This window comes from Mustela putorius, unplaced genomic scaffold, assembly GCF_011764305.1.
Source record: "Mustela putorius furo isolate JIRA1106 unplaced genomic scaffold, ASM1176430v1.1 tig00000580_pilon_pilon_pilon, whole genome shotgun sequence".
Lineage (NCBI taxonomy): Eukaryota > Metazoa > Chordata > Mammalia > Carnivora > Mustelidae > Mustela > Mustela putorius.
Window position 1 is genome coordinate 13,537,388 of NW_025421423.1, and position 25,567 is coordinate 13,562,954.

General features: G+C 41.9%; 1 protein-coding gene across 3 annotated transcripts in view; it reads left to right on the plus strand.

Moving 5' to 3' along the window:
* PALM2AKAP2 (PALM2 and AKAP2 fusion) overlaps positions 1 to 25,567 on the plus strand; it is a 446,433-nt gene that overhangs the window by 300,076 nt on the left and 120,790 nt on the right. For all 3 annotated transcript variants that reach the window (XM_013053842.2, XM_013053844.2, XM_045081683.1), the window contains one exon: positions 15,655 to 15,740. In XM_013053842.2, coding sequence (XP_012909296.1) covers positions 15,655 to 15,740 — 86 coding nt within the window. The remainder of the gene's footprint in view (positions 1 to 15,654; positions 15,741 to 25,567) is intronic.

Below are 25,567 nucleotides of genomic sequence, written 5' to 3' on the forward strand. Positions count from 1 at the left end.
CATCTGTGTCCAGGAAAGAAGTGGATAAATTTGCACATGATGGTAAAAGAAGACTTTGGGATATAAATACTCTGATGGGAAATTATGGATACATCCCAAAAGCCCAGTCAAACAGTGTCTGCATTTTAGCTTCCAGACTTCTGTAGTGGGTCAAGCCAAACTCCCAAATGGGTTTTTAAACTTCTGAAACATCAGGCTTGTTTGTTTCCAATCACACAAGCCCTCTTGAATTGAAAAAAACACGGGGTCATCAAACAATATAAAAATTAATTGATATCACTTATCCTTCTGCCTTCAACACATTCAGCCCTGTGACAGTTCAGAAGCAAATACTCTTTAAACAACCTCCCCACCTACAAACAGCCTGGTAAGAAGATTTAAAATCCCAGTCAAGGTCTTTGGTTCTGTCTCTGGAATCCATCTGGGCCACCTCATATTTCTTTGTCCTACATCATTGGTCTTGCCCTTTCTCAGTCTCGAGCTCTGAGGGGAGACTGAGGTTCTAGGGTTCTGGTCCCAAACGCTGCCATGACCAGCTTCTTGTGATTGCTTACTGTCTCCCATCCATCAACTGCAAGTCAGAGGCTCTCCTGTCTTGTGCCCTCCCCTTATGGTTCCCAGGTAGATGCATTTACTAGGGGTGCTTAAATAATAGACATTAATTTTCTCATACTTCTAGAGCCCAGAAATCCAAGATCAACATGTTGGCAGGTTTTCTTTCTTCTGAGACCACTCTCCCTGGCTTGCAGATGACCAGTTTTTCCGTGTATCCTCACATAGTCTTCTTTCTTTGTGCAGTGCCTCTATGTGTCCAAATGTCCTCTTCTTGTTAGGATACCAGTAAGACTGGATTAGGGCTCACTGTAAAGATCTCATTTAACTCAATCAGCTCTTTAAAGACTCTGTCTCCAAATACAATCACATCCTGAGGGTACAAGGGTTAGATCTTCAATATAACGAAGAGGGGAGTACATAATCAGCTCATAACAACAGGTAAGTTGACTTCCCACTACAGACTCCCAAATCTGCTAAAAATTGGGAGTCAGACATTCCCATGTGGCTCAAGTAATTTCTTAATAAGACTAATCAAGAATCATGATCATCTGACATCACAGAAGAGAACAAATCATCACTGCTATTTCTGGAAAAAAAAACACAAGTTAGCTGGACAATACAACAGAGGGGCTAATTATGATCCCAGCCCCCCAAAGACTCTAGAACCTTCTATTTAGATCTGGATATATGTTAACTCCGCTGGCAGCACTTTTCTTAGCTGCAATTTTTATTGCCAGATATTCCTAGAAGTTGTTGATTTGAAAGTGAAGCCACTATGGTATCAAGGAATAAAGATAATGATAATGACTAACTTTTATCAAGTACTTGCTATGTTCTGGGCACTGAGCTGTGGAGTTACATGTATTATCTCATTTAAACCACACCAAAACCCTAAATGGTTTCCATTACTGTCCTAATTGTACAGGTAAGGAAAACTATGGCTTTGACTAGAGAAGCAATTTGCTGTAGTCCTGGTTCTCCCACTAGTTCCCACAGTGAGCTCCTAACCAGCTGTGGCCAAGTCTGTTTTAAAATCAATCTACTTTGGGGCACCTGGGTGGCTTAGTCAGTTGAGGGTCCAACTCTTGACTTCAGCTTGGGTCATGATCTTAGGTTTGTGAGATCGAGCTCCCTGCCCAGCTCTGCTGAGTATAGAACCTGCTTAAGATTCTTTCTCTCTCTCTCTCTCTCTCTCTCTCTCGCTCAAAAATGAGTAAGTAAATTCAATCTGCTTCAAAAAAAATCTTCAAAAAGGAATTTGTGAGGTTCCCCCCGAGGGACACTGAGGGAGTTAAACCATATGGGGACTGTAAACTCAGATGCCATCAGGGACCAGACCCTTAACATTAGTAAGTGAAATCAACCCACAAATAAAACAAGAATGTGGTGGAGACTGAGTCCTGTCAGAGCAGGGAAATCTCTTGTAAAAAGGTGACTTGGGGCACCTGGGTGGCTCAGTGGGTTAAGCCTCTGCCTTGGGCTCAGGTCATGATCTCAGGGTCCTGGGATTTAACCCCACATCAGGCTCTCTGCTCAGCAGGGAACCCGCTTCCCTCTCTCTCTCTGCCTGCCTCTCTGCCTACTTGTGATCTCTGTCTGTCAAATAAATAAAATCTTTAAAAAAAAGTGATAATAGTCACTCAGCTCTTGGCAGTTGCTTCCATGTAGAGCTATAGATAGCCGGCCTCGTTTTGCCAGTCTTCTAACTTTTTTCCAAAAAACTAGATGTTTGGATGTTCACGTACATTCTCGTGAATTTAAATGCTGGCAACTAAGTAGGAGCACCTGGCTTGCTGTAGAGCATGCGACTCTTGATCTTGGGGTTGCCCCTGTTGGGTATAGAGATTACTTAAAAACTAAATCTTTAAAATGAATGAATGAGGGGCACCTGGGTGGCTCAGTGGGTTAAAGGCTCTGGCTTCAGCTCAGGTCAAGATCCCAGGGTCCTGGGATCAAGCCTCGCATCAGGCTCTCTGCTCTACTGGGAGCCTGCTTCCCCCTCTCTCTCTGCCTGCTTCTCTGCCTACTTGTGATCTCTGTCAAATAAATAAATAAAATCTTTAAAAAAAAAAATAAAATGAATGAATGAAGATAACTAAGTCATTTAAAACAAAAACAGTGTTGGTACTCCTGACTGGCTTAGTCACAAGAACACATGACTCTTAATCTTGGGGTTGTGAGCTGGAGCCCCATGTTGGAATAAGTTAAACACACAAACTTAAAAAAAATTAAAACAACAGCAATGCCTTGCAGATGAAACAAAGCATACCTGCAAGCCTGAAGGGTCATCACTCCTAACTTCTGGGCTGATGAGCATCCTAAGAACTTCTCTGAACTTTTCAGGGGACTCTTTTTTATAAATATTCTCTCTTAGGCACTTCTACTTGATTCAAGTGGGTTTTTTGAATGGGTGAACTCCCACAGGTCATCTGATACCACCACAGCCCCCCAAGGGGAGGAGAGGAAGCTCTGCTGGCAGGACGCCCAGAACTCAGGGCGGAAATGTAACATCGGAAGGCCCCATTCAGTGAGGAAAGGAGTGGTGCTGGCAATCAGATTGCCCAAAGAGAAAACCTCCTCCTCCCAAATGGCCAGCTCCCTGAGTACCCGGACTGGGTCTTTTCAGCCCAAGCACATGCATGGCAAACAGCAGAAATACAAGGAGGGAGGTTGGGGTGGGGAGTGATATGACAATTACGTTTCTGAAAAATAACAATGGTGTTGATATAGCAGACAGATCTGAGTTGGGGGAACCTTGCAGGGCCTGAACTGGTGCACATGCAGTGGGGTTGGAGGGGAGGGATCTGGTGGGAAAGACGTAAGCGAGACTAACTTCTTCATATCTCCAAGAGTCATGCTCCACTATGCCTTCATTCCAATGGTACTATTCACAGCCAAGAGAGACAAAGTCACAGCATACCAGTTGGGTGGTTGACCCTCCAAAGAGCCCAAAGACCTTGAACATGCCCTGGTCATCACTGGCTGTCGTAGTTATTAATATACATCTCCTCTGCATGGAAACTAAATCCAAGATGGTGGCTTGGGTTTTTATTTAATTTTATATCACATTATTTAGGGGCTGAAAAATCAAATAATTTCCAGCCTAATAAAATCAGGTTGGCAAAAATAATAATTAGGATGTTATAGAGATTATAACAGAATCTCTTATTGGACTTAGGGAGAAGACCCTCTGAATGATAATATCTGTAGATTAATTTGCAAGTAAACCAGATTTTAAATTGTTAGTTCTCTAACCTTTGAGTAGGGAACTTATTTGTGAGCACTCCTTTGAGTTTGTTGCAAGTATCATGGTTGCCTAAAAAGGCTTTAATTTCTGAGTACTGATTCAGGTCAGCTAAAACAAACCATTTTTAAAATTGGTTTGGGCCTCAGAGTCTCATTAAATTCATTTTAAGCACTGTATCATAATCCTTCTTTGCTCTCATTTTCATGTAGTTTTCAAGTAGTTGAAATTTGCCATCCCCTTACATTATGAGGGATGCTTAAAGTTCACCTTTGATGGTAGACCAGGAGACGAAACACCCAGTTTCTCAACTCACTCTCGGATGCTATGAGAGATAAAGGCTCTCTTAAAGGGAGGTCCAAGACTCCTCATTGTACATTGCTTGCTGAAAACTTTGCAGCTTCCTGCCCAGACATGCACATGTGTGCATGCCCATATGCGTTTGGGCATGGGTTATGCATGAGCACCTACATGGGTCTGCATGTGTGTGTATGCATGTGCATATACAGAGTATATGGATGTGACAGGCACATTCATGTGTGTGCATACCTTCTCAGTCTCAGGAGGGTTGTTCCTTCTTGCCCCTCTCACCAAGGGCACCTTGGTTAGCATAGGTGATTAGTAACAGCATATTGCAGCATGAGCACTGAACTTGGAGAGCCTTCTCCAAATCACAGGTCTGCTTCTTTGTGTTCTTGGGCAAATTATTTACCTCTCCAAGACTCCTGTTTGCATTCTGGAGAGTGAGGATTAAAAATAGTGCCTACTTCACTTGGAACTTTGGACTATTAGTGTGATAATATATGTTAAATATACCACAATGAAGAGCACATAATAAGCACTCGAGAGCTGATCGCTGCTATTATTATTGTTATTCCTTCTTACCCCATGCTTGTAGGGAGAGAGTCAGGTGGAATCAGAAAATTATTTTCCAGCTTCTGTAACTCTTAAGTCTTCACCTCTTTTCCTATGCGTGATTGCCTCTTCAATCACTCAAAGTTCTTCTCAGGGTATTTCCTGGGCTGTTAAAACCCAAGGTGACACTCAAGAGGCACTAGGTGCTTTCATTGTCCATTGTCCATTTTTCAAAAGTTCTGCTGCTCAGGTCACCCTCTGCAGAATTAGATTGTGTGGGATCCCACAGGACCAAGCCCAAATCTCTTCCTGCATGAAAGGAGAACCACCCATCCTAGCTGCCCCAGAGAGGTTCTGTAAACTCTTCGTAAATGTTTGCTGAATTGTGTGGGATTGGGTTTGGTGCCCGGCTATATATTTTTCTCAGGACCCCACCATAAAAACCTTTATTTGATGTGTGCTTTGTTAGCTTGAACCAGAACCTTCAGGAAGACCATTTTCCCTCTGTGAATCTTGATTGTTTTCAGTATGTCCTCAAGTTTCCTGTTCTCCTATCTCTGAAAATGAAAGAAATACTAACCTTTTGGGTGGTAATATAATGTACTGGTTAAAAAAAATAGCCTCTGAGGTAAGAGCACTTGGATTAAGTATGGGTTCCATCACTTCATAGCTCAGTTTCAAGTCTTTGACCCTCAATTTTCTCATTTGTGATGTGGGAATAGTATTATATCTGCCTCATGTACCTGTACTCTCTGAGGATTGATTGCAAAGTTATACATAAAGACAAAGCCTTTGACCCACAGTGCATCCCCAGGACAGTTTAGTGGTCACAACTACTTTTATTGTATCCATGTTGGAGGACAGCACCGGGGTCAAGAAGCCTTGGGGGGCACACTTGGCAAGATACGGAGGTTTTTCTTTGTGCATCTTTGAGCAACCTGAACATCGTCCCCTGAGAAGCACCTAGATAGACATCACTTACCCAGGAATGTACAGGTAGGGAAAGAGGTCATTAACCTCTGGGTGAGTTTGAGGAAAATAATTTGTCATCCAAGAGGTGGACCTTTTCTTTCACGATGGGCTCTTCTCAGGGAGAGGAACCAAGTGAGGGGAAATTGCCCTTGCTGCCATTGCTTCAGGAGGCCCGGGGGCCTAGCCCTTCCATCTGTCCTGTGAAAGAGAAAGCTGGGGCTCAGGTTCAAGGATGAGCTGCCACCTGGAGCAGTCTGGGCTGAGCTGGGGCCACATCCTGCCTTGCTCCTCCAGCCCCTGGCAGGGCTTTCCCTTCAGAGGAAGCAGGCCCCATCGGCTTATCCTTGGGTGGGGTTTCCCAAAGCCAAATGTTTAAAAGCAAATCATTGTTCTGAAGTTCCGCTAAGTTTTAATGACCACCCTTCTGAGAACGCCTTCAAGAACCAAGCGAGGTTTTTTAAAGCCCAAGGATAGCCAAAGACAGTTACAAGAAGAGAAATACCTGTGTGAGTCTCTGTTCCAAGACACTCTATGCAGAGGCGTGGGAGAAGAAGGAAGAAGTGGGATCCAGGCCCTAGCCCTATCTTTTTCACTGTGATCAGGAAAAATACTTTCACAGTGGGCCGATCCTTTGTTTGTAAAATGGGGTTGACCCAGTTTGGGCCCCAGGAAGAACCCTGGTCTAGGAAATCAGGCAATCTTGTCTTTTCTCGGCCCAGCTCAGCTGGGACTTTCTGGGGGACCCTGGCCACTCGTTTCTGACTGAGGTCTCCGTTCTCTCTGAAAAAACATGAAAAGCTAGGTTCTAGACTCTCTTGAAATTCCAAGCTATGTGTGGGTCAGTAAGTTGATGAGGGCTGAGGCAGAGGTGTGGCAGGGAGGAGAATAGCCAGGATGGGTAGGAAGGTTGGCCACATCTGAGCAGACTCCATCCACCAAAGTCCCCACAAATGAAAGGGACAATCTCCTAGCAGTTGGGGGTCTACTGGGTCCTCTGTTCTCTCCTTTAAATCAGGTGATATAGGTCCTCATCTGGGCTCTATTTTCCCCAATCTGCTATTGCTCAGCTATTCTTAAGACATTCCAGCTGTCCAATGAACATGACCTTGGTTGGTGGTAAGGAAGGTACCCAGGAAAAGAGGGCATCTCCCTTACCACATGGAGGCTGAGGACATAGTAGAGGAGCTTTCTATCCTGATGAGAAAGCAGCTCAGTTGGCTTCAGGCCACTTCCAACTCCAATTCAATTTGGGGAACATTGAATGAGCCCCTGCTACACATCGGCCCTCACTGTGCTGAGTGAGATGAAGTGGGACTGGGTGGGGCTGGTGAATGGATGGCCCTGTCTTCATAGTACTCAAAGAGTCCTTAGGGAGCCTGGCTAGCTCATTCGGTGGAGTGTTCAACTCTTGATCTCAGGGTTGTAAGTTCAAACCCCACATTGGGTGTAGAGATTACTCAGAATGCCAGAGTCCTACCGCCCAGATGTTTTATGGCTGGTGACTGTTATGCCCCAATAATGGGTCCATGATTAAAGGAACAAGACTGATATAAAGCGAAGGTCAAGCAAAGCTTTATTTTGCGCCAAGCATCAAGAATCTAACCAAACGTTTGGGGACACACCTCTTAAAAGAGAGGTTGACCCTTCTCTGTTTCACAGTCTAGCTTTTAAGGGCAAAGGCCATGCGGTCAGGCCTGGCCACGCGCAGGTGACCAATGAGGTTGTAACACACACAGGAAACTCCACAGTGATGCTAGGTGACCTATTGAGTTATAATTGTAGTAGGTGCTAGGTGACCAATTGAGTTACCCTAGTAGACATTTGATTTAGCCTATCACACCTTGGTTAGGATTGGCGCCCAAAAGTCTCCCAAAAGGCGGGGCCCATACTCCTTGGTAACCAGGGAGACAGTATGCATCCCCTCACTGATTGGATGCCTCTACCTGGCTTGACCCACCCTTGTATCTGGGCTTTGTTACCTGGAGCTGGTTTCTGGGACTTGTTTTAAGTGAATCCCCTGGGGGAAGGGGAGCAGGGACAGTTTAACTTTAATGAAAGCCTCTTGCTAAGTAGGTCCTTACAGTGACTACACCTTCACATCCTCCCCATCTCTGTATTTGCCAACAAGTGCCTAGGGCCACCAGGCCTTGCCTGGCTTGGAAGAATGGGACCAATGACAACCTGTTTGTTTCTTTAGCATCTAGTGTAAATTAGCACAGCTCTGGTGCTATTTCTAATGCCCTCCACACCCTGCCCTTCAGCGTCCCCCAACCTCATTGGAGCACTCTCACCCCCTGCCCCATTCTGAAGCTCTGATCCTTCCAACCTGGCTGTCCAAAACTCACACTTCTTATTTAACCGATATTTGGGGAGGCTAACTGGGTATCAGGCTAAGTCCCTGCCCACAAGCGCTTACAAGCTAGTTGATAAGGTCCCTCTCAGGCATCATTGATGAGCCATTGCTGTCAGCCAGACACACCTAAGGGCTTTCCCTGCCCAACAAGTGGGGCTAAAGATCAGGGCTATGAGTTCACTATGGAGGGAGCAGGTGGTGATGTCACTCTGGATACCTCACGCTGGAGCTGGCATCAGAAAGCAATGCTGAGCACTGGCATCACCTGTGTATTTAACTTCTGTGAATTCTTGTGTATATTTCTAGCTAAAATATGATAGAAAAGTACATTTAAAAAGTATCAGGAATTCTGCTGACATTCCAATCTATGTGCCTGCCTGTCAGACCCTGCTATTTGCTTGTCTGATAGCCATCAACCTGTCTCCTTCTTTCTTGCTGGCCAAGATCCCAATTTTGTTCCTTTGTTCATCCTCCAAAGGGCTGTGTGCTAAGAGAACGCTGACCCAGGGGGTAAATCTTGATTAATTAGCCCCAAGCCGATTTTGAGGATTCCATTTGCTTTTTCTACAATTGGCTTAGAGATCGACTAATGCTGTGTTTGAGTGAGACTTTAGGTGTGTAGGCCAGGGTGCCTTGGTGGAAGTGTATTTACTCCTCCCTTTTCCTGCCTCTGGATGTTTTCATGACACATGGAAATGCTATGTCCACCTTGGGACCATGGAAGAAAATTCAAGAGAATGGCAGAGAAGTCAAACTGGGACTAAGAGGCCCTAAGGCCATAGAGCCATTGGATCCATCAACCACCTCTGGTGCCACACTACCTTGAGACTTCTTGTTCCATGAGTCACTCAATCCTCTGTTAGTCATCTGTTAAGTAGGCTTTCTATTACATGCAGCCAAAAGCACTCTGAATGATACCCTCTGGCACGAGGATGACAATGCCGGTGTTAATCTGCTGTCCCATAGCTGGTCTCTCCTTCTATCTCCAGTGTGCGCATCTCCAAAGCCTGAGAAATTCTACAGTTTCCAGATCTGAATTTTTTGTACAACATGATCCTTAGCCCAAGCCAACAGCATCGTCTGGTACTTAACAAAGGAAATGGTCTGTTCCAAAGCTGGAACAAACTGTGGCTCTGTTGGGTTTTCTGAAGTACGGTGCTATTTTGGACGGGATGGAAGATTTAAGGAATTTTCAAGAGCAGCCGTGACTATGCAGGATGAGGTCTTTTGTCTTTAGGCCATAAATCCTTCATGAGATGCGACTAACCTATGCAATAAGCACTGGGAATAATGGAAACAGGGAGGCTCCAAAACAGTAGAAAGTATAGATCATCATAGCCTTGTTTTGGAGGCAAAATTCAAATGGCAGGAGTGATTTAGGGAATAGAACACAGATTTACCTAAAGAACTCTATCCAAAGAACTGGAGGTTGATGGGAAAGGCAAGTCTGGAAGGGCTCCCTCCTCTCCTTAGGCTGGGCTAGGTTCCGCTACTATAATGAACAACTCTCAATTCCCATGTCTTAAAACAACAAAGGTTTAGTTCTCACTCATCCTACATGGCCACTGTGGGTTGGCTGCATCTCTGCCTTGGGTTACCCTCACCCTGGGACTCAGGCCAACAGAATCCCACTCTCTGAAACATTACCATTCACCGTGGTAGTGGAGAGGCGCTCTGGAGTGCCTTCCATCAATTACATGCTCCAGCCTAGAAGTGATAGATGCCACTGCTGCCCACACTCATCAGCCAGAACTCATCACAGGACCACCAATTCCAAGGAGGCCAGGAAGTGAAATTCTGTTATGTGTCCTCAAGAGGAAAGAATTGGAAATACTTGGTGAGCAGCACTAATGACCCACTTTGTCCAACAATCTATCTAAAATCTGTGTTGACAGATGAGCTAGAGCAAAGATCCACTCTCTTGCGCCCAAGGGTCCATATAGACTTGCCTTTCTTTCTTACTCTGCTTTTATCTAGCAACACACAATGGTCCCAGGAGATCTAGGGTTAGCTAGCACCCTTTGGTACAGTGCTACCCTCTCCCTCTAGGTCTCTGACCTTGTGTTTTCACTTTAGTCTATTTTGTAGTACTAACCAGAATCAGAGATAAGGAAATCACCCAGCGTCGTTTTCTGCAGTGCCACTGGTTGCTTCCCCAACAAGCCTTCTTAGCAGCTCATCCCATTCTTTGCTCAGACTAGTTCTGTCTCCCTTTGCTCAAACAAAAAAGCCATGTTGTCTACAGGTTACTATACTCAAGCCCTTAGAGCTACCCTCCCATCAGCCCACATCCCTCACCTTGTTGGTGCTCATGGGTGCCCTTGGCTTCTCCAGTCAGGCCCAGAGCTCAGCCTCTTTCTGCTTGCTCTTCCCTGTCAACCACACATGTGTTATTCCCAAAGAAATCAAAGAGAAGGGCCATGCCAGTTAGTAGAGTGCATCTTGTGCATGGAGACCAGACATGTGAGTGCTAAGGAACTGGAAGCTCTGGCTCATGGATTTCTTCATCTGACTGTGTGGCTAAGCGAGGAGATGTATAAAAAGCAACAATTGGTTGGCTGATTTTACTTATTCCGGAAAGATTTTTGTATAACTGTCCCTGATGGGGGCCTTAAAAGCATACATCAGCTATAAGTAGACAGGTCTCAATTTTTCCCACTACTGTGAAATGCAAACCTGTTCTGTTCTGGGAGAAAGATGTTATTTTAATCTATGGATTATAGAAATAATATAAAAATATGTTCTCTCTTCTTTGAGAAATTATAAATAAAAGAGTTTAAGCAAAGGGAAAGGGAATATAAGAGAAAAAAGGTTAGGGGCGCCTGGGTGACTCAGTGGGTTAAAGACTCTGCCTTCGGCTCAGGTCATGATCCCAGGGTCTTGGGATCGAGCCCTGCATCAGGCTCTCTGCTCAGCAGGGAGCCTGCTTCCTCCTCTCTCTCTGCCTGCTTCTCTGCCTACTTGTGATCTCTGTCTGTTAAATAAATAAAATCTTTTTTAAAAAGAGAGAGAGAAAACGTTATTTGGATGGAGAGTGTATAGAAATATAATATGTAAAGTAGTGTGTGTGTATGAATATATATATATATACATATACATATATGTATATATATATAAATTATCAAAATTCTTAGGTCAAATTCTTTATATGGGTTCTTTCCCTGAAATCAGAGGTGACCGTGCTTACACAACTGACTAATAATAGAAATACGTCAGTCTGGAATGTGTTCTTTTGCAATTATACATGTGACCTGTTAAATATTTGTGCTATTGCTATAAATATTGATCTTAGCTGAGTGGAAATTCATCTCAGGAACGTAGACATGAAAGGAGAGGTTGATAGTCATTGATAAAATCCTAGAGTGGAAGAATGACAAATGAGCATTCTAAGCTATTCCCCTGCCTACTTGGGGTACAAGGCATTTACACGTTGGTGGTATGGAAATCACCATTGCGGAAATAAAAGTCATATTTTCTACATTCTACAACCTAGTGAGAAGGTTATTATTCTTCTTATTAGAAGTGTAGGTCTTCTTGCTTCTCCAAGTCCTCAGGGTGAGAGGGTCTGCTGCCCTTTGGTGTTCAGATGAAACCGACCCATGGCTCTGTCGTGTATATTCGGGTCTAATACCCTGTCCCAGATTCTTATCATCATGTCCTCCTCAGATCCCACTTTTGCAGGGAGCTCCTCTGTGCACCTGCCATTCTCTTCTCTCCAGCCTGAGGTCCTCATTCTGTTTCCACCAAACCACACCAACACAAGATAATTGTGTAGAAGAGATCTTCACTCAAGGTATGAGACTGAGGGGAGCATTATGGGATGAGACAGCATGACAAAAAATTTAAAATCGATGTTTAAACGTCATGGTTCTCGAGAGTCCTTTTTGTTGCCCTCGGAGATTTCTTAGCCAGTTCTCATCCCAGCTTCTTTCAGTTTCTCTCCTTTTTTGAATAGACTTCTTCCTTTCCCTCCTACTTCCATGGCATGGGGCCCATCCTATCCAAAACTCAGTTTTCTCCCTGGAAGGAATTTTGTCTCTAGCTTTTAAAATAACATTTTCCTGTCCTTACAACTTATCATTAAGTTGCGTGTCTGGTTCAGTTGGTAGAGCACACAACTCTTGATCTCAGTGTATACCCACACTGGGTATAGAGATTACTTAGAAACAAACAAAAAAGGTGTATTCTTGGTTGTAGGCTAAAATTTTGAGAATACATATATATTTATGTTTCATGTCTCTTAGGGCCATATATCCATTAGTAAAGATTGGATTGCTTATGAAAGGATCATAGTAGAGAAAATATTGTTCCTCACATGGCATAACATGGAGAGATATGGGGGAACCTGGCTGGCTCAGTCGTTAGCACATGCAACTCCTGACCTCAGGGTTGAGAGAGTTCAAGTGCCACCGCTGGGCACAGAGCTTACTTAAAAAAAAAAAAAATAGAGAAGAAAGCAAGCAAGCAAGCAAAAGATAGATATAGAAAGAAGCTAGATATAGAAAGAGAAATATAGATATATCAATACTTGTAACTGAAATTTCTTTGCAGCAAAGGTGTTCATTTGCATTTGAACAAAGATAAATGTGCTTTATCCAAAATGACTTTCATGTACAATTTTGTTTAGGTATTGTATCTATTAGTTACTATTACAATAATGCTTCTTAACCTATATCATTTTCAAATTCAATGTCTTTTATTGTCGTACATGTGCAGCTGGGCTAGGGATTGACTGATCAAGACTTGGCTTGGCTCCAAGGTGCTGATGGGGCCCAGGTCCGCTCCCCAGTCCCTTGCAGACCAACTGGAGCATGTCCTCCTCATGCTATAGCAGAAATGCAGGAGGGCAAGCATCACCACACAAGCCCATTTCAAACCTTTGATTGCCTTTTGTCCACTAACCTCGCACTGGCCAGAGGAAACATCTGAGGGGCAGGGAAGAAAATTTCTCCTACAGAGGGAAAGGAGGAGAATGAATATTTGCTGAATGATAATTCAAACTACTCCATAAAGTAAGTATCAGATAATTGTCCATTAGGCCCAATGTCTGTGTCTCTCTGCCAGCCAGATCCAACAGGGGCCAGCAGTGCCTTAAACCAAGAGGGACTACTAGTCTGTTGAATGCAAGATGTGTCAGGGAAGTAATCCATTCATGTAGGAGCAAAGATATCTCTCCCAGAAACTTGCATTTAAGAAAAAGCTGACAACCTCCTTGTAGCAATTTCTCTAGAAGAAACTGTAGGGCAGCTCACCAAACTGACCCAGTTACTACAACCTAGTTAGAAACAACTATTTGCACCTTGCAATACATTGAGTGCATGGAACTTGAATAATCCATTGTGCATATGTCCTGTACAATGAGGGTCTCAGGGATCCAGAATATAAAATAATGTAATGGATGCTAAAATATTAAAATTGAATTAATGTCCTATTAGTTTCTTAAATGCATCATGCAAAAATTGTTTCTCTTTCACCATCTGGTTTGTCCATTTGGTCTTTACAGAAATGCTGGAGTCTAACAATCTTTCTTGTACATGTCTCTGCTTTCTTGATTTAGAACAGAAGCTGGTAAAGTAACTTTTTAAAAAATTACTATATAATTTTTATGACATTAATACAGATTTGACACAAAAATCATTACAATACCATACACGGAAGTATATGGAATACTATAGTGAATATTTTATGTACCTACAACTTGCTTAAGACATCAGTTCCTATCACCATACAAATTATTTACTGATAACACTACCAAGCGAGTTATGGTGATATCAAAATGATTACATCATGCATTGTTGGTGGTTGTAAGATTGGCATCATTGTTTTACAAAGTGGAATGGGAACACATGCCATTACCCTTATAAGTACGCATACTTTTTGCTTAGGAGTCCCTTTGAGGGAGATTATTCATAAGAAAAGCATTTTAGACAAAGAGGTATTCCTTTTAGCATTACCTATACTGATGAGAAATTAAAAATGACCCAAATATCCAACATTTTAGAAATAGTTAAGCAAGTAATGGTATAGCAACTCATTGGGTGATTATAGAATCAGTTAAATTGAAATTCTGAATATTGCTTAGCAAAATGTTTTTTTTATTGTGGTAAAATATATATAATGTAAAGTTTGCATTGTAACCATTTTTAAGTATGTGGTTCTGTGCATTAAATACATTCACAGTGTGGTGCCACATTAATCACTATCCATCTGGTTTAGAGGATCTTATGGGCCAAATCTGGCCTGGTGCCTGTTTTTGTAAATAAAGTTTTATTGGAACTCAGCCATGCCCATTTGTTTTGAATGTTGCCTGTTGGCTGTTTATGGGTTGTGTGTTTTGCTCTACAATGGCAGCTTGAGAAGTTACAACAGAAATGGCATGACCACAAAGCTTAAAATATTTACTGTGTGGCACAGAACATGTTTGCTAATCCTCACTTAACGTAATGCTAGATAATTGAAAGTTTTTAATTTGAGCTAATCACACAAGTCCAGAATGAATGCTGTCCTTGAGTTATCCTTAGACAAAATTATTTGTTAAGGAAATCAACAATGGAAGCAAATATTACACAGCGAATTTTAACCTATTAAAGAAAACAATCTCTTTAATGCTTTAGGCTCTGAGCATTCCTATATCTCAGCAAGCAGCTGTTATACCAATTACAAAATTTGTATCTACTGGTTAAGTTGGCCCTTAAAAACTTTACTAAGGGGGCTCCTGGGTGGCTCAGTGGGCTGGGCCTCAGCCTTCAGCTCAGGTCATGATCTCAGGGTCCTGGGATCAAGTCCCACATCGGGCTTTCTGCTCGGCAGGGAGCCTGCTTCCCCCTCTCTCTGCCTGCCTCTCTGCCTACTTGTGATCTCTCTCTGTCAAAGAAAGAAAGAAAAAAAAAACTTTACTAAGTATTCCTTTTTTAGCTTTTAAGAAGATGACTTTATCTGCAATAAATGTGTTTCTACAAATATACTTGTCATTACTCTAATACAGACCATCCCCCCTTAATTCACTCATATAATTGCATCTGACCCAGTGTAGTTTGGCTACATTGTGTTCGTGGGTATATCTGAACACCAACCCCTGATCTCCTTTTTGAGGTGAAGAGAGCAAAACCTTGTCTCTTGCCATGTGTCTATTCTTGGAGATCATCTGGTAGCTTAAGAAAAAAAGAACACTAACATTTATCAAGACTTGGAGAGAAAACATATATAGATTTTCAAAGTGAACATAAACTCTCTGTCATTTCCAGTATGTATGTGGAATCTAGGGCAGTGAATAATCTGGAATCAGTTCTACTGGGTGTTGAATAGATTCAGATGTCTGTGTTTCTGCGTCCTGGAATTCACTTTAAGCCCCCAGTAAGACCTCACGATGAGGACTGGATTCTGGAAGAGAATTCATTCCAACTTCTTCTCCACTCTGGCCTGGGAATGGAACTGTCTGGAAGTTACAGGACTTAGACAATGGACTCCAAAATTGGAGGTGAGGTAGAAACAAAGGAGGTATTGACTGGCCACACTACTCCAAGGATGCTTTCCCAGTAACTGCCCTGCAGGGGAAACTGTGGAGCGACATTGGTTTCCTTTATAACACATATGGGATTGGAATCTGCAAAATGTCACTTAGGTGTCTATCCATGCCAGCTGAATGTACTTTTGTTTTTGTTTTTGCTTTTTTCAGGGGTCGGGTGGGAGAGTATACTGCTAAAGGGAGACGAGGCAGCTTCAGATGCCACAGAAACATCCAGCGCAGACATGACTGTCAAGGTAAGAGATGTCTTCTTTAGTTCGGTTCTCAAAGAAGTACACCCCTCAGGAAAACGAGCCCCTGGCAGACTGCTGGGAGCCAAAAGGGCACGGCCCCTCAACTCTGCTGGGATTCTTTCTCTGCTCACTGGAGCTGCAGTGAGTCAGCCAGACATAAGATTTTCTGAAGTTTGGCATCTAGGTTAGGAAGCTACCTGAAAGGTAGAATCCAAGAGATGAATTACAATGGCTTGTTGCAGGGTCTTCGGTGACTATCTGCATATAGGTTGTGGGCACATGGTAACCCCATGGGCACAGTGGAGCAAAGCTGAGCATTCCAAGCTGAGCAACAGGGGCCCCACTGTGCCTTGTGAAGAAAGGTCAGAGAGGCAAAAAGAGCCTTGATCTTGACTCAAAACTTCCAGTGATGCCAGTGGGAAGGCAGCACATGGCCCACTCCAGCTGGAACACCAGTGGCCAAAAGTTTACAAAATGAGTCATCTGGAAATCAACCTAATTATCACTGTTCTAATGAAATGCATGAATTTATAATCACTGCCTAGATTAAAGAATCCATAGCAACATTTATTAGAGTCAACGACTTCCCCTCTATTAATAGATTAGACACAAAGGAATAGTTCTTCCTTCTTGAAATTCTGTTTATGATTCCATTGACAGAGGTTGGGAGTAGGAAGACTTTCTAACATTTTTGATTGAGTGATTAGAATCTACATATATACCACTAATGAATTTTTCTTTGAAAAAAGAAGGTAATGTCCTCCCTTTCTTCTAAGTCAGCTCTAGGCCCATGGGGCTTGAACTCACAACCGCAAGATCAGGTGCCCCAAGTAGGGTCCCTCTCTGTATTGAGATATACCTAGATATATTTCAGTCCTGGATTTATTAGTAGAGGTTGTACTAACAGGAACATACAGGATGAATGTATCCAAGCTTTCCCTTGTAATGTGAAGGCTGGAGTTGTATTATCTATGTTTCAAATGTCAGAGAAAGCAAACAAAAATGCCACAGTGAAATTAAATGAAAGATGGGATAGTAGCCTGGTCGGTAAAAAAAAAGTCAACTAATCTAAATAATAACCATCCAGTACTGAAAGTTCATTTGTTTATAGTTATGTTGTTATGTTTAACGGAGTTTGCAAGACAATAATATATATCCAATGGTGTATTAGTGTTTCACTGACTGTTACTGCAAAGACAAGTTTGCATCGATGGCTGCATTAGACAGAGAGGGACAGGTGGATGAAGCTGATAGATTTAGATTGACCCTTTTGGAATCTGGCATCTTCTTAAGAGTTTGTTTCTGAGCTGTGTTGCTGATAGAGCTGCAGATGTAGTGCAGACATTCAAATGATCAGAAAGCCTAGAGCTTGTTTTATAAAAGCAAATGGCATATTCTGATAGAAGCAAGTCTTGTCCAAGTCCCATTTTATAAGGTTGCTGCTTAATCAGGCTGTGGATCCTTAGAACCAGGATCGTGACTAAAGTTGTATTTGGGTCTATCCGGTTTACATGTCATTCTATCTCTCTTTCTCTTCTCTTTTAATGAATAGCTGGGAATGTTTAACAGAGGATTTTTAGTTCTTTAGAACTGAACCACTCTGAAGAATGGACACCATATAGTTTAAAAAGTTAAGCAAAATAGATGTATATTTAAATACATCCATAAATTTCTACAAATATTATCAAGTTCCTCCATGAATGCCAGTCTCTTCTCACTAAAGAATTTGTGAAACTGCTGGTGGATATAACTTAAGGAACTACTTCTGTTTAGAACTTCTACTTTGGTTTTCCCAATTACGCAGGAATCACTGTTTTTTGCCCTTTGCTTCATACTCTGGTTCCCACTCCGCACTGCTTGATGTATCCATCCTGTCCTTACACCTAACCTAAAGAACTGTTTTTTCCTGCATCTATAAGTGCCCGATGTTCATTAATTAACTAAAGATTCCTCATCACATATCTATATATGTACAGCTATCACTGTTTCTAATAGCTACTTCATATATCCTTGCAATATCAGCTCTTCCTGCCTTCTGCCCTGCGAAAGTTTTATTCTTTAAAACTGTAATTACAATAAAACTTAATCCATTGACACTTGCCAAGGGGACTACCAGGAGAAATCACTAAAACAGTCTGGTATCCTCCATATTGCTCTTCTTATAATAGACATATCTCTTAGTGCTTAGAAATTTTCTTTCTGAAAATGGTGCAAAAAAATTTTTTTTGCCATGTCGCAATTCCCTGAATGTGGTTTTCTCTACTTCATGTAACCTTTTAATACCATATCTTATTTTTAAATGACAAAGTCATGCTTCTAAAAATATACATGACTCAGAGGAGTAAATTCATTCATAAATAAACATCGATCATTCTGAGGAACATTGAACTAAGAACATTTATATTAAAAACACCCTCTAAATTTAGGTCTGCTCAACAATTTTAAATCACTTGGTGTTGGGGCGCCTGGGTGGCTCAGTGGGTTAAGCCGCTGCCTTCGGCTCAGGTCATGATCTCAGGGTCCTGGGATCGAGTCCCACATCGGGCCTTCTGCTCAGCAGGGAGCCTGCTTCCTCCTCTCTCTCTCTCTGCCTACGTGTGATCTCTCTCTGTCAAATAAATAAATAAAATCTTTTTAAAAATAAATAAATAAATAAATCACTTGGTGTTGTAGGTTGAAGTGTGAACCCACTCCTTCCCTGCCAAAAAGGGATATCTATGTGCTATACCAGGTACCTATGAATATGACCTCTTTCTTGACTGATGATTTACAGACCTGTACTCCTGAAGCAAATAATACATTATAGGTTAATAAAATATATATATATATGACCTCTTTCTGGAAAAGGGGTCTTTTCAATGTAATTAAGTTAAGAATCTGGGTGAGATCACCCTGGATTAACCCAGTCCAATGATACATGTCTTTACAAGAGACAGAGGAGGAAACACACCTGGAAGAGAAGGCCACATGAACAGAGATGGGGGTATGAGATGGGGGTATGTGCAGGCCCAAACCAAGACCACATGGAATCAACCAGAAGCTGGAAGAGGCAGGGAAGGATGCTCCCTTAGAACCTTCAGAGGGAGCACAACCCTGCCAATGCCTTGATTTTAAGCTTCTGGCCCCAAAACTGAGAGAGAATAAATTTCTGTTCTTCTAAGCCACCAAGTTTGAGGTAATTTGTTAGAGCAGCTCTAGGAAACAAATACACTCCCATCCACAGGGAATTTTGTATCTACTTTTCACAAGTGTCAGTGCCAGAGACATGGAAAACCAGTACTCTGCACACCCATCACTGTTTTCTTAGTATACTGTGTTCACTTTTTTAAAAAATTGAAGTGTAAGTTGACTTATATGACTTAAATCATTACAGGTGACTAATGACATATTATTGACATTATAGTGGCATATTGACACTATATGTCACCTATGACTAATGTCATTGGTTGACTAATGACATATATGACTAATGAGGTTACATTAGTTTCAGGTGCACAACAGAGTGATTTGACAAGTCAAGTCTAAATGTTATGCTCTATTCATAAGGGTAGCTACCACCTGTCACCATACAATACTTATTACAATATCATTTTTTTAAAGATTTTATTTATTTGACAGAGAGAGAGAGATCATAAGTAGGCAGAGAGACAGGCAGAGAGAGAGGAGAAAGCAGGCTCCCTGCCGAGCAGAGAGCGCGACTCGGGGCTCGATCCCAGGACCCTGAGATCATGACCTGAGCCAAAGGCAGAGGCTTTAACCCACTGAGCCACCCAGGCTCCCCTACTATATCATTGACACGCATAAGGAATACATATATTCCTTATGCTGTTTTTATTTTTATTGTTTTTTATACTGCTGATGATGATTCTCACAGCCATGCAAGCTTTAGAAAATACTGGTCTACACCATTTGCTTTTGTTTTTAAATCAAGCAGCAAAACAGAATAAGATACAACATAGAAGCTATCCTAAAGTATAACTATCCTTGTGCTCTAGTGAACAGACACAGGCTGAAAGAGTTCTTGAAACAAGAACAGGTGAAAACAACTTTTAAAAAGTGAACATAGGGGACGCCTGGGTGGCTCAGTTGGTTAAACGGCTGCTTTCGGCTCAGGTCATGATCCCAGCATCCTGGGATCAAGTCCCACATAGGGCTCCTTGCTCAGCGGGAAGCCTGTTTCTCCCTCTGCCTCTGCCTGCCACTCTGCCTGTGCTCACTCTCTCTGACCAAAAAAAAAAAAAAAAGAAAAGAAAGAACATAGTAGGGGCACTGGCCACTGGCCAGCTCAGTCAGAAAAGCACGTGACTCTTGATCTCAGGGTCGTGAGTTTAAGCCCAATGTTAGATGTAGAGATTGTTTAAATGAGTAAACTTAAAGAAAAAAAAAAAAAAAGAAAAGAAAAGTGATCCTAATCTATCCAACTGTCCATCTAACAGATGAATGGCTAAGTTCATTATAAATTATCCCTGTGACATTCATTCCATAACTGGAAGCCTGTATCTCCCACTCCCCTTCAACCATTTGCCCATCCCCCCACCCCTTTCCCTCTGGCAACCATCAGTTTGTTCTCTGTATTTATGGGTCTGTTTCTGCTTTGTTTGTTCACTTGTTTTGTTTTTTAGATTACACATAAATCAAATACACAAATACACATAAATCACATGGTATTTGTCTTTCTCTGTCTGACTTATTTTACTTAGCATAACACCTTCCAGGTCCATCCATGTTGTCACAAACGGCAAGGTCTCATCCTTTTTTATGGCTGAGTAATATTCCATGATATACATATATAGGCTGCATCTTCTTTATCTATTCATCCATCGATGGACACTTACCACTGTTCACTAGAAGAAAAGGTCACTCTTATTTCAGAATAGCTTCTATATTATACTTTATTGTGTTTTTCTGCATGTCTAGATATTGTTTTTTTAGAAAAGGGATGGATCAGTATTTTCTGAAACTTGCGTGACTCTGAGAATCTGCAGCTATATATTTAAAAAAAAAATAGTAAAAATACAGCTTTCCAGGCTTGAAAAAAAAATCAAGATCTGGGTTTGGGAATTAGCATTTTTAAGGAGTGCTCCAGTGACTATGGTGGTCAGTTTGGGAAAATGTTGTCTCTGCATACAATTATGGCAGGGTCATGTGTGGCCACGTGAGCCCTGTCATTGCTCCGGGTTCTCTAGTTACCACCTAGCCTGGGAAAGGACTTCCCCACCCAAAACCCTTGGATTCCATTCCTTTACTTTTGAACACTGACCAAGGCTTAGGTATTTCCTTTCACTTTCCAGATTTCCTTACCCTAACTCCAGTTTCGTTTCTAGCCTTGTCTTCCACCATGTCTCTTTCTGTGTTTTCACATGTTGTGGCTATGGACCTGGGCGTGGAATTGCTGGGTCATGTGGTAAATACATGTTTCACTTTGTGAGGAACTGTCAGGTTGTTTTCCCAAGTGGCTGCACCATTTTACACACCCCCCAGCCTCAGGTAAGGGGTCTACTTTTTCCACATCCTAGTCCCCACTTGCTTTAGTCTGTGTTTTGATTATAACCATCCTAGTGGGTGGCAAGGTGGCATTTCACCGTGGTTTTGGTTTGCATTCCCCAGGGGTCATAATGCTGAGTATCTTTTCATGTGCTTATGGATCATTTGTATGCAGTTAGGTTTTTGATGGCTTGATTTCCATTATTCACTAAAGGGGGGGGGGTCTTCAAAATTCTTCACTGCACACAGTCCTCTCTCATTCAAGGGCTCAGTCATTGTTTTAACAGGAGTGCAGGAGGGCCCCTCTTACCAATTGGGGATGGGGCTTGGGGTAAAGGACATAGGGTTGAGGAGGGCCTCAATTCATTCTTCCTCTTTAGTATCCCTGCCATCAGCCCTGAGTAGGGGTGTGGGCTCATCAGACTCTTAACACTTCTTTTCCCTTCTTTTCTTTCCGCTTATGTTCCCCTCACATCTCAACTTTAAAAAAAAAAAAAAAAAGATCTTTATTAGTGTATCCATTTTTTTTTTATTGTGGTCAAACATACATAACAAAATTTATTCCTTTAACCATTTTTAAGTGCAGTTCTGTAGCATTATGATGCCATTGGTACTGTTCTGCAACCGTCCCTACCCTGTGTCTCCAGAACTTTTTCATCATCTCAAACTAAAACTTTGTATCCATTAGATATGAATTCCCCATTCCCTCCTCCCTCTAGCTCCTGGCAACCACCTCAGTGTTGCCTTTTATATATAATAATATCCCCTTGTCTTCTCAATGTTAATCTTAAAAAGCCAGTCAAATGACTAACCCTCAACCTAGCATTTTCACATCCTGTGGACAAGGCAAGTGAGAAAGGCGATCACTTTATAGACGTTTAAGAGTAGTGTGCAAATAAAGGCATTAGGAAGGCGCTTAATGCTAGATTTTGAATGAATTTGCTGGTGACCGTGCTTCCTTTCTTCTGTGGAGTGAACTCCTCAGTGCCAACATCCTGGAAGTATCTGGCTTGATCCAGCTGGGTGCACTGCTGGGAGCCAGAAATTGCACCTGTTGGGCTATGCCTTGTTTTCTTGAATTCTGTTTATATGACGACTACTCAAAACTACATCAGTCTTGCTCAAACTCTATCAGTCTATGATAAAGAACTATCTTCTGATTAGAAATCATGTGGCCTGGCTGCCATTTTAATCAGATAGATACACCAACTAAATCCCAAACGCTCTCTGTACCTTGCCTTCTTGTTCTATATAAAGATACTAAAAACTTGAGTATTTGCAAAAAAAGAGCCATTTTAATCAAATATGTACACAAACTAAATCCCAAACACCATCTGTACTTGCCCTCTTATACTGTATGAAGATACTAAAAACTTATGTACTTGCAAAAAGGAGTCCTGAAAATTCTAGCACAGCAGATTCTTTTTTTTTTTTTTCCAGAAAGAAGCCTTGTATTTATTTACATTATTAAAAGGTAAACCGAGACCTATTAAACATTTTAAGAGTTTGAAGAAAGATCAGTTCAAATGGTGCAGCACTTGATCAGAAGTGGTTAGCAAGGGGCGCCTGGGTGGCTCAGTGGGTTAAGCCGCTGCCTTCGGCTCAGGTCATGATCTCAGGGTCCTGGGATCGAGTCCCGCATCTGGCTCTCTGCTCAGCAGGGAGCCTGCTTCCTTCTCTCTCTCTCTCTCTCTCTGCCTGCCTCTCAGTGTACTTGTAATTTCTCTCTGTCAAATAAATAAATAAAATCTTTAAAAAAAAAAAAAAAAAAAAAAAAAAAGAAGTGGTTAGCAAGGCTCCAAAGATGGGAACTTGGGGAGAGATTTGTATAGAGTAAAGGCAGAAGCAAAGAAAGGAAATTATTGATTGCTTATAGCTTGAAGACTAGTTGGCTCTTGGGATTGGCTATCCTTTGTGTTTTGATTTTATAACCTTGAAGCATTTACAGGCTTAGATTTTGGTTTGCTTACATAGACGGCCATGGTACTAGAGCCACGTCAGTCTAATTAATTTAACAACATATACAATATTTTTCATTTGTGCTTAGGCTAAGATTTAGGCAGGTTGGAGATTCTGGCTGTAAAACCATTAAAAAGGGGGCATGTTTCCTAATCAAGGACGTGGGAAAGCAACATTAAAAAAAAAAAGGATGTTGTTTCTCTATATGTAAAATTCACCGCTGGGAGAAAGATTGTTCTGGAAGGGCAGATGTTCTCCATTACAAAAGGGGGAAAGCAGTTAGAATCTTCCGGTGATAAATAGAGGCCACAGGTTACAGCCATTCTGCGGAGGGTCTTTTGTGGGCAGCCGGTGGTGGAGCCCTTTGTCCTTTGTATGTGATGATGACGACATGGAGGATTGTTTTGTGTGCGGGATCAGAAGTCATTTCCACATTGTGTCCATACATAAGATTGCTCTCTGTTTGCTTCCTTGCCAAAGGAAAGATTTTTGTCCCAGATTGTCTTAATCCTTTAAACTCTTCAGAGTCTCGTGGATCTCTGAGAGGGTCCGAGGCATCTTTTAGTCCTACAGCTACCTTTTCACAGGAGTCCCTGTTGGAGAACCACTGTCTTGATTTTTTTTTTTTTTTTAAATATGCATTTGCGGGGGGTGCCTGAGTGGCTCAGTGGGTTAAAGCCTCTGCCTTGGGCTCAGGTCATGATCCCAGGGTCCTGGGATCCAGTCCCACATCAGGCTCTCTGCATGGCAGGGAGCCTGCTTCCTCCTCTTTCTCTGCCTGCCTCTCTGCCCACTTGTGATCTCTGTCTGTCAAATACATAAGTAAAATTAAAAAAAAAATATGCATATGGCATTGTTCCCAGGTAATGGATGTGAAAGTCCATGCTGTAGACTGTAACAAGCTGTATCAAATTGGTTATTATCATTCCGATGTGTTACTCCCTATTTGTCCAATAAAATGAAAGTCACATAAATGAAATCATAGCCATTGGACAGTTCTTCATTCTCTGTGTATACATAAGGAATATTCCTGGCAACGGAAAGATCCAGGTACTTCTTTGCTGTTTTATTTCTTCGTCATGTTCCGTTACCAGCAATCACAGCTAATATGGATGAGTTCTTGCTATTAGCTCAGTCCTGCGCTAGGCCCTTCCCGCACCATTTTATATAATCCTCAGACTGATCCTGAGAGGGAGAGGCTCTTATTCATCCCATTTTACTGATGTGGCCATTGGGGCACAGTCAGTGTAAGTAACTTATCAAAGGCCTCAAAGTGACCATTTGAACCTGGTAGAAAGACACTGCTTAACCTCTCGATCTGAGTATTGATGAATGCAAATTAGTTTTACTGTTAGCAAAGGCAGGAGTGATCTCAGGATGGGGCAGGAGTAGCTTTGCCACACACAACACTGGACACTCAATTAAGTTAATTATTAATTAAATTAAAATTGAATTTTAGAGGGACGCCTGGGTGGCTCAGTTGGTTAAGCAGCTGCCTTCGGCTCAGGTCATGATCCCAGCGTCCTGGGATCGAGTCCCACATCGGGCTCCTTGCTCAGCAGGGAGCCTGCTTCTCCCTCTGCCTCTGCCTGCCATTCTGTCTGCCTGTGCTCGCTCTCTTTCCCTCTCTCTGACAAATAAATAAAATCTTTAAAAAAAAAAAAATTGAATTTTAGAGAAGTGATGAATAGATTTTTGAGTATCGGTATGTCCCATTTTTTTTTTTTTAAACTATGCTTTCATTCAAGGATAACAATGTGTTCTATGAAGCTTTAAATCAGACAGATACACAGTTTCGGTTCACAAAATACACTGATAGCCTATCAACAGAACTCGCCTGGCTTTTTTTTCCTAGAAATAAAGGCTTCCAAACCTGATTCAGGTCAAGATCTATAACTCACTGGTTTCCCTGTGAAATGAAACTATAGGGAACTCTGTCCCCAGTTTGTTTTATTTCTCTTGAATGAAAAAAAACAAAAACAAAACAGCTTTTCCTCAATCTGGCCACGTTATGGTTTTTCTGAAGCCCATTCTAGAATTTTAATTTTAGCTGGGCTATCGGTGTTGGCCTGATTTCATTTTTTGCAGATAGCTTCATCATCCCAGTTTTTAAAATGTTGATGAAATATTCTTGCACTTTTACCAACTCTATTACTTGGTAAAATTTCCTTTTCTCTGAGTGGTCCTCTCCTAAAATAGAAGACAGTGGCCTGGATAGTTCAAGCCAAAGTTCTAATATATTCACAAATATTTCCTGGACACATCAGTGCATTTCCTCTTATGTTCATTTCTAGCATTCCACCAGTGGGAGCAACTAATGATGATAAAGCTCTAGAAATAGTCTCTCTCCATATAGGTCAGAGCCCATTTGCAGATAAGCCTGTCTT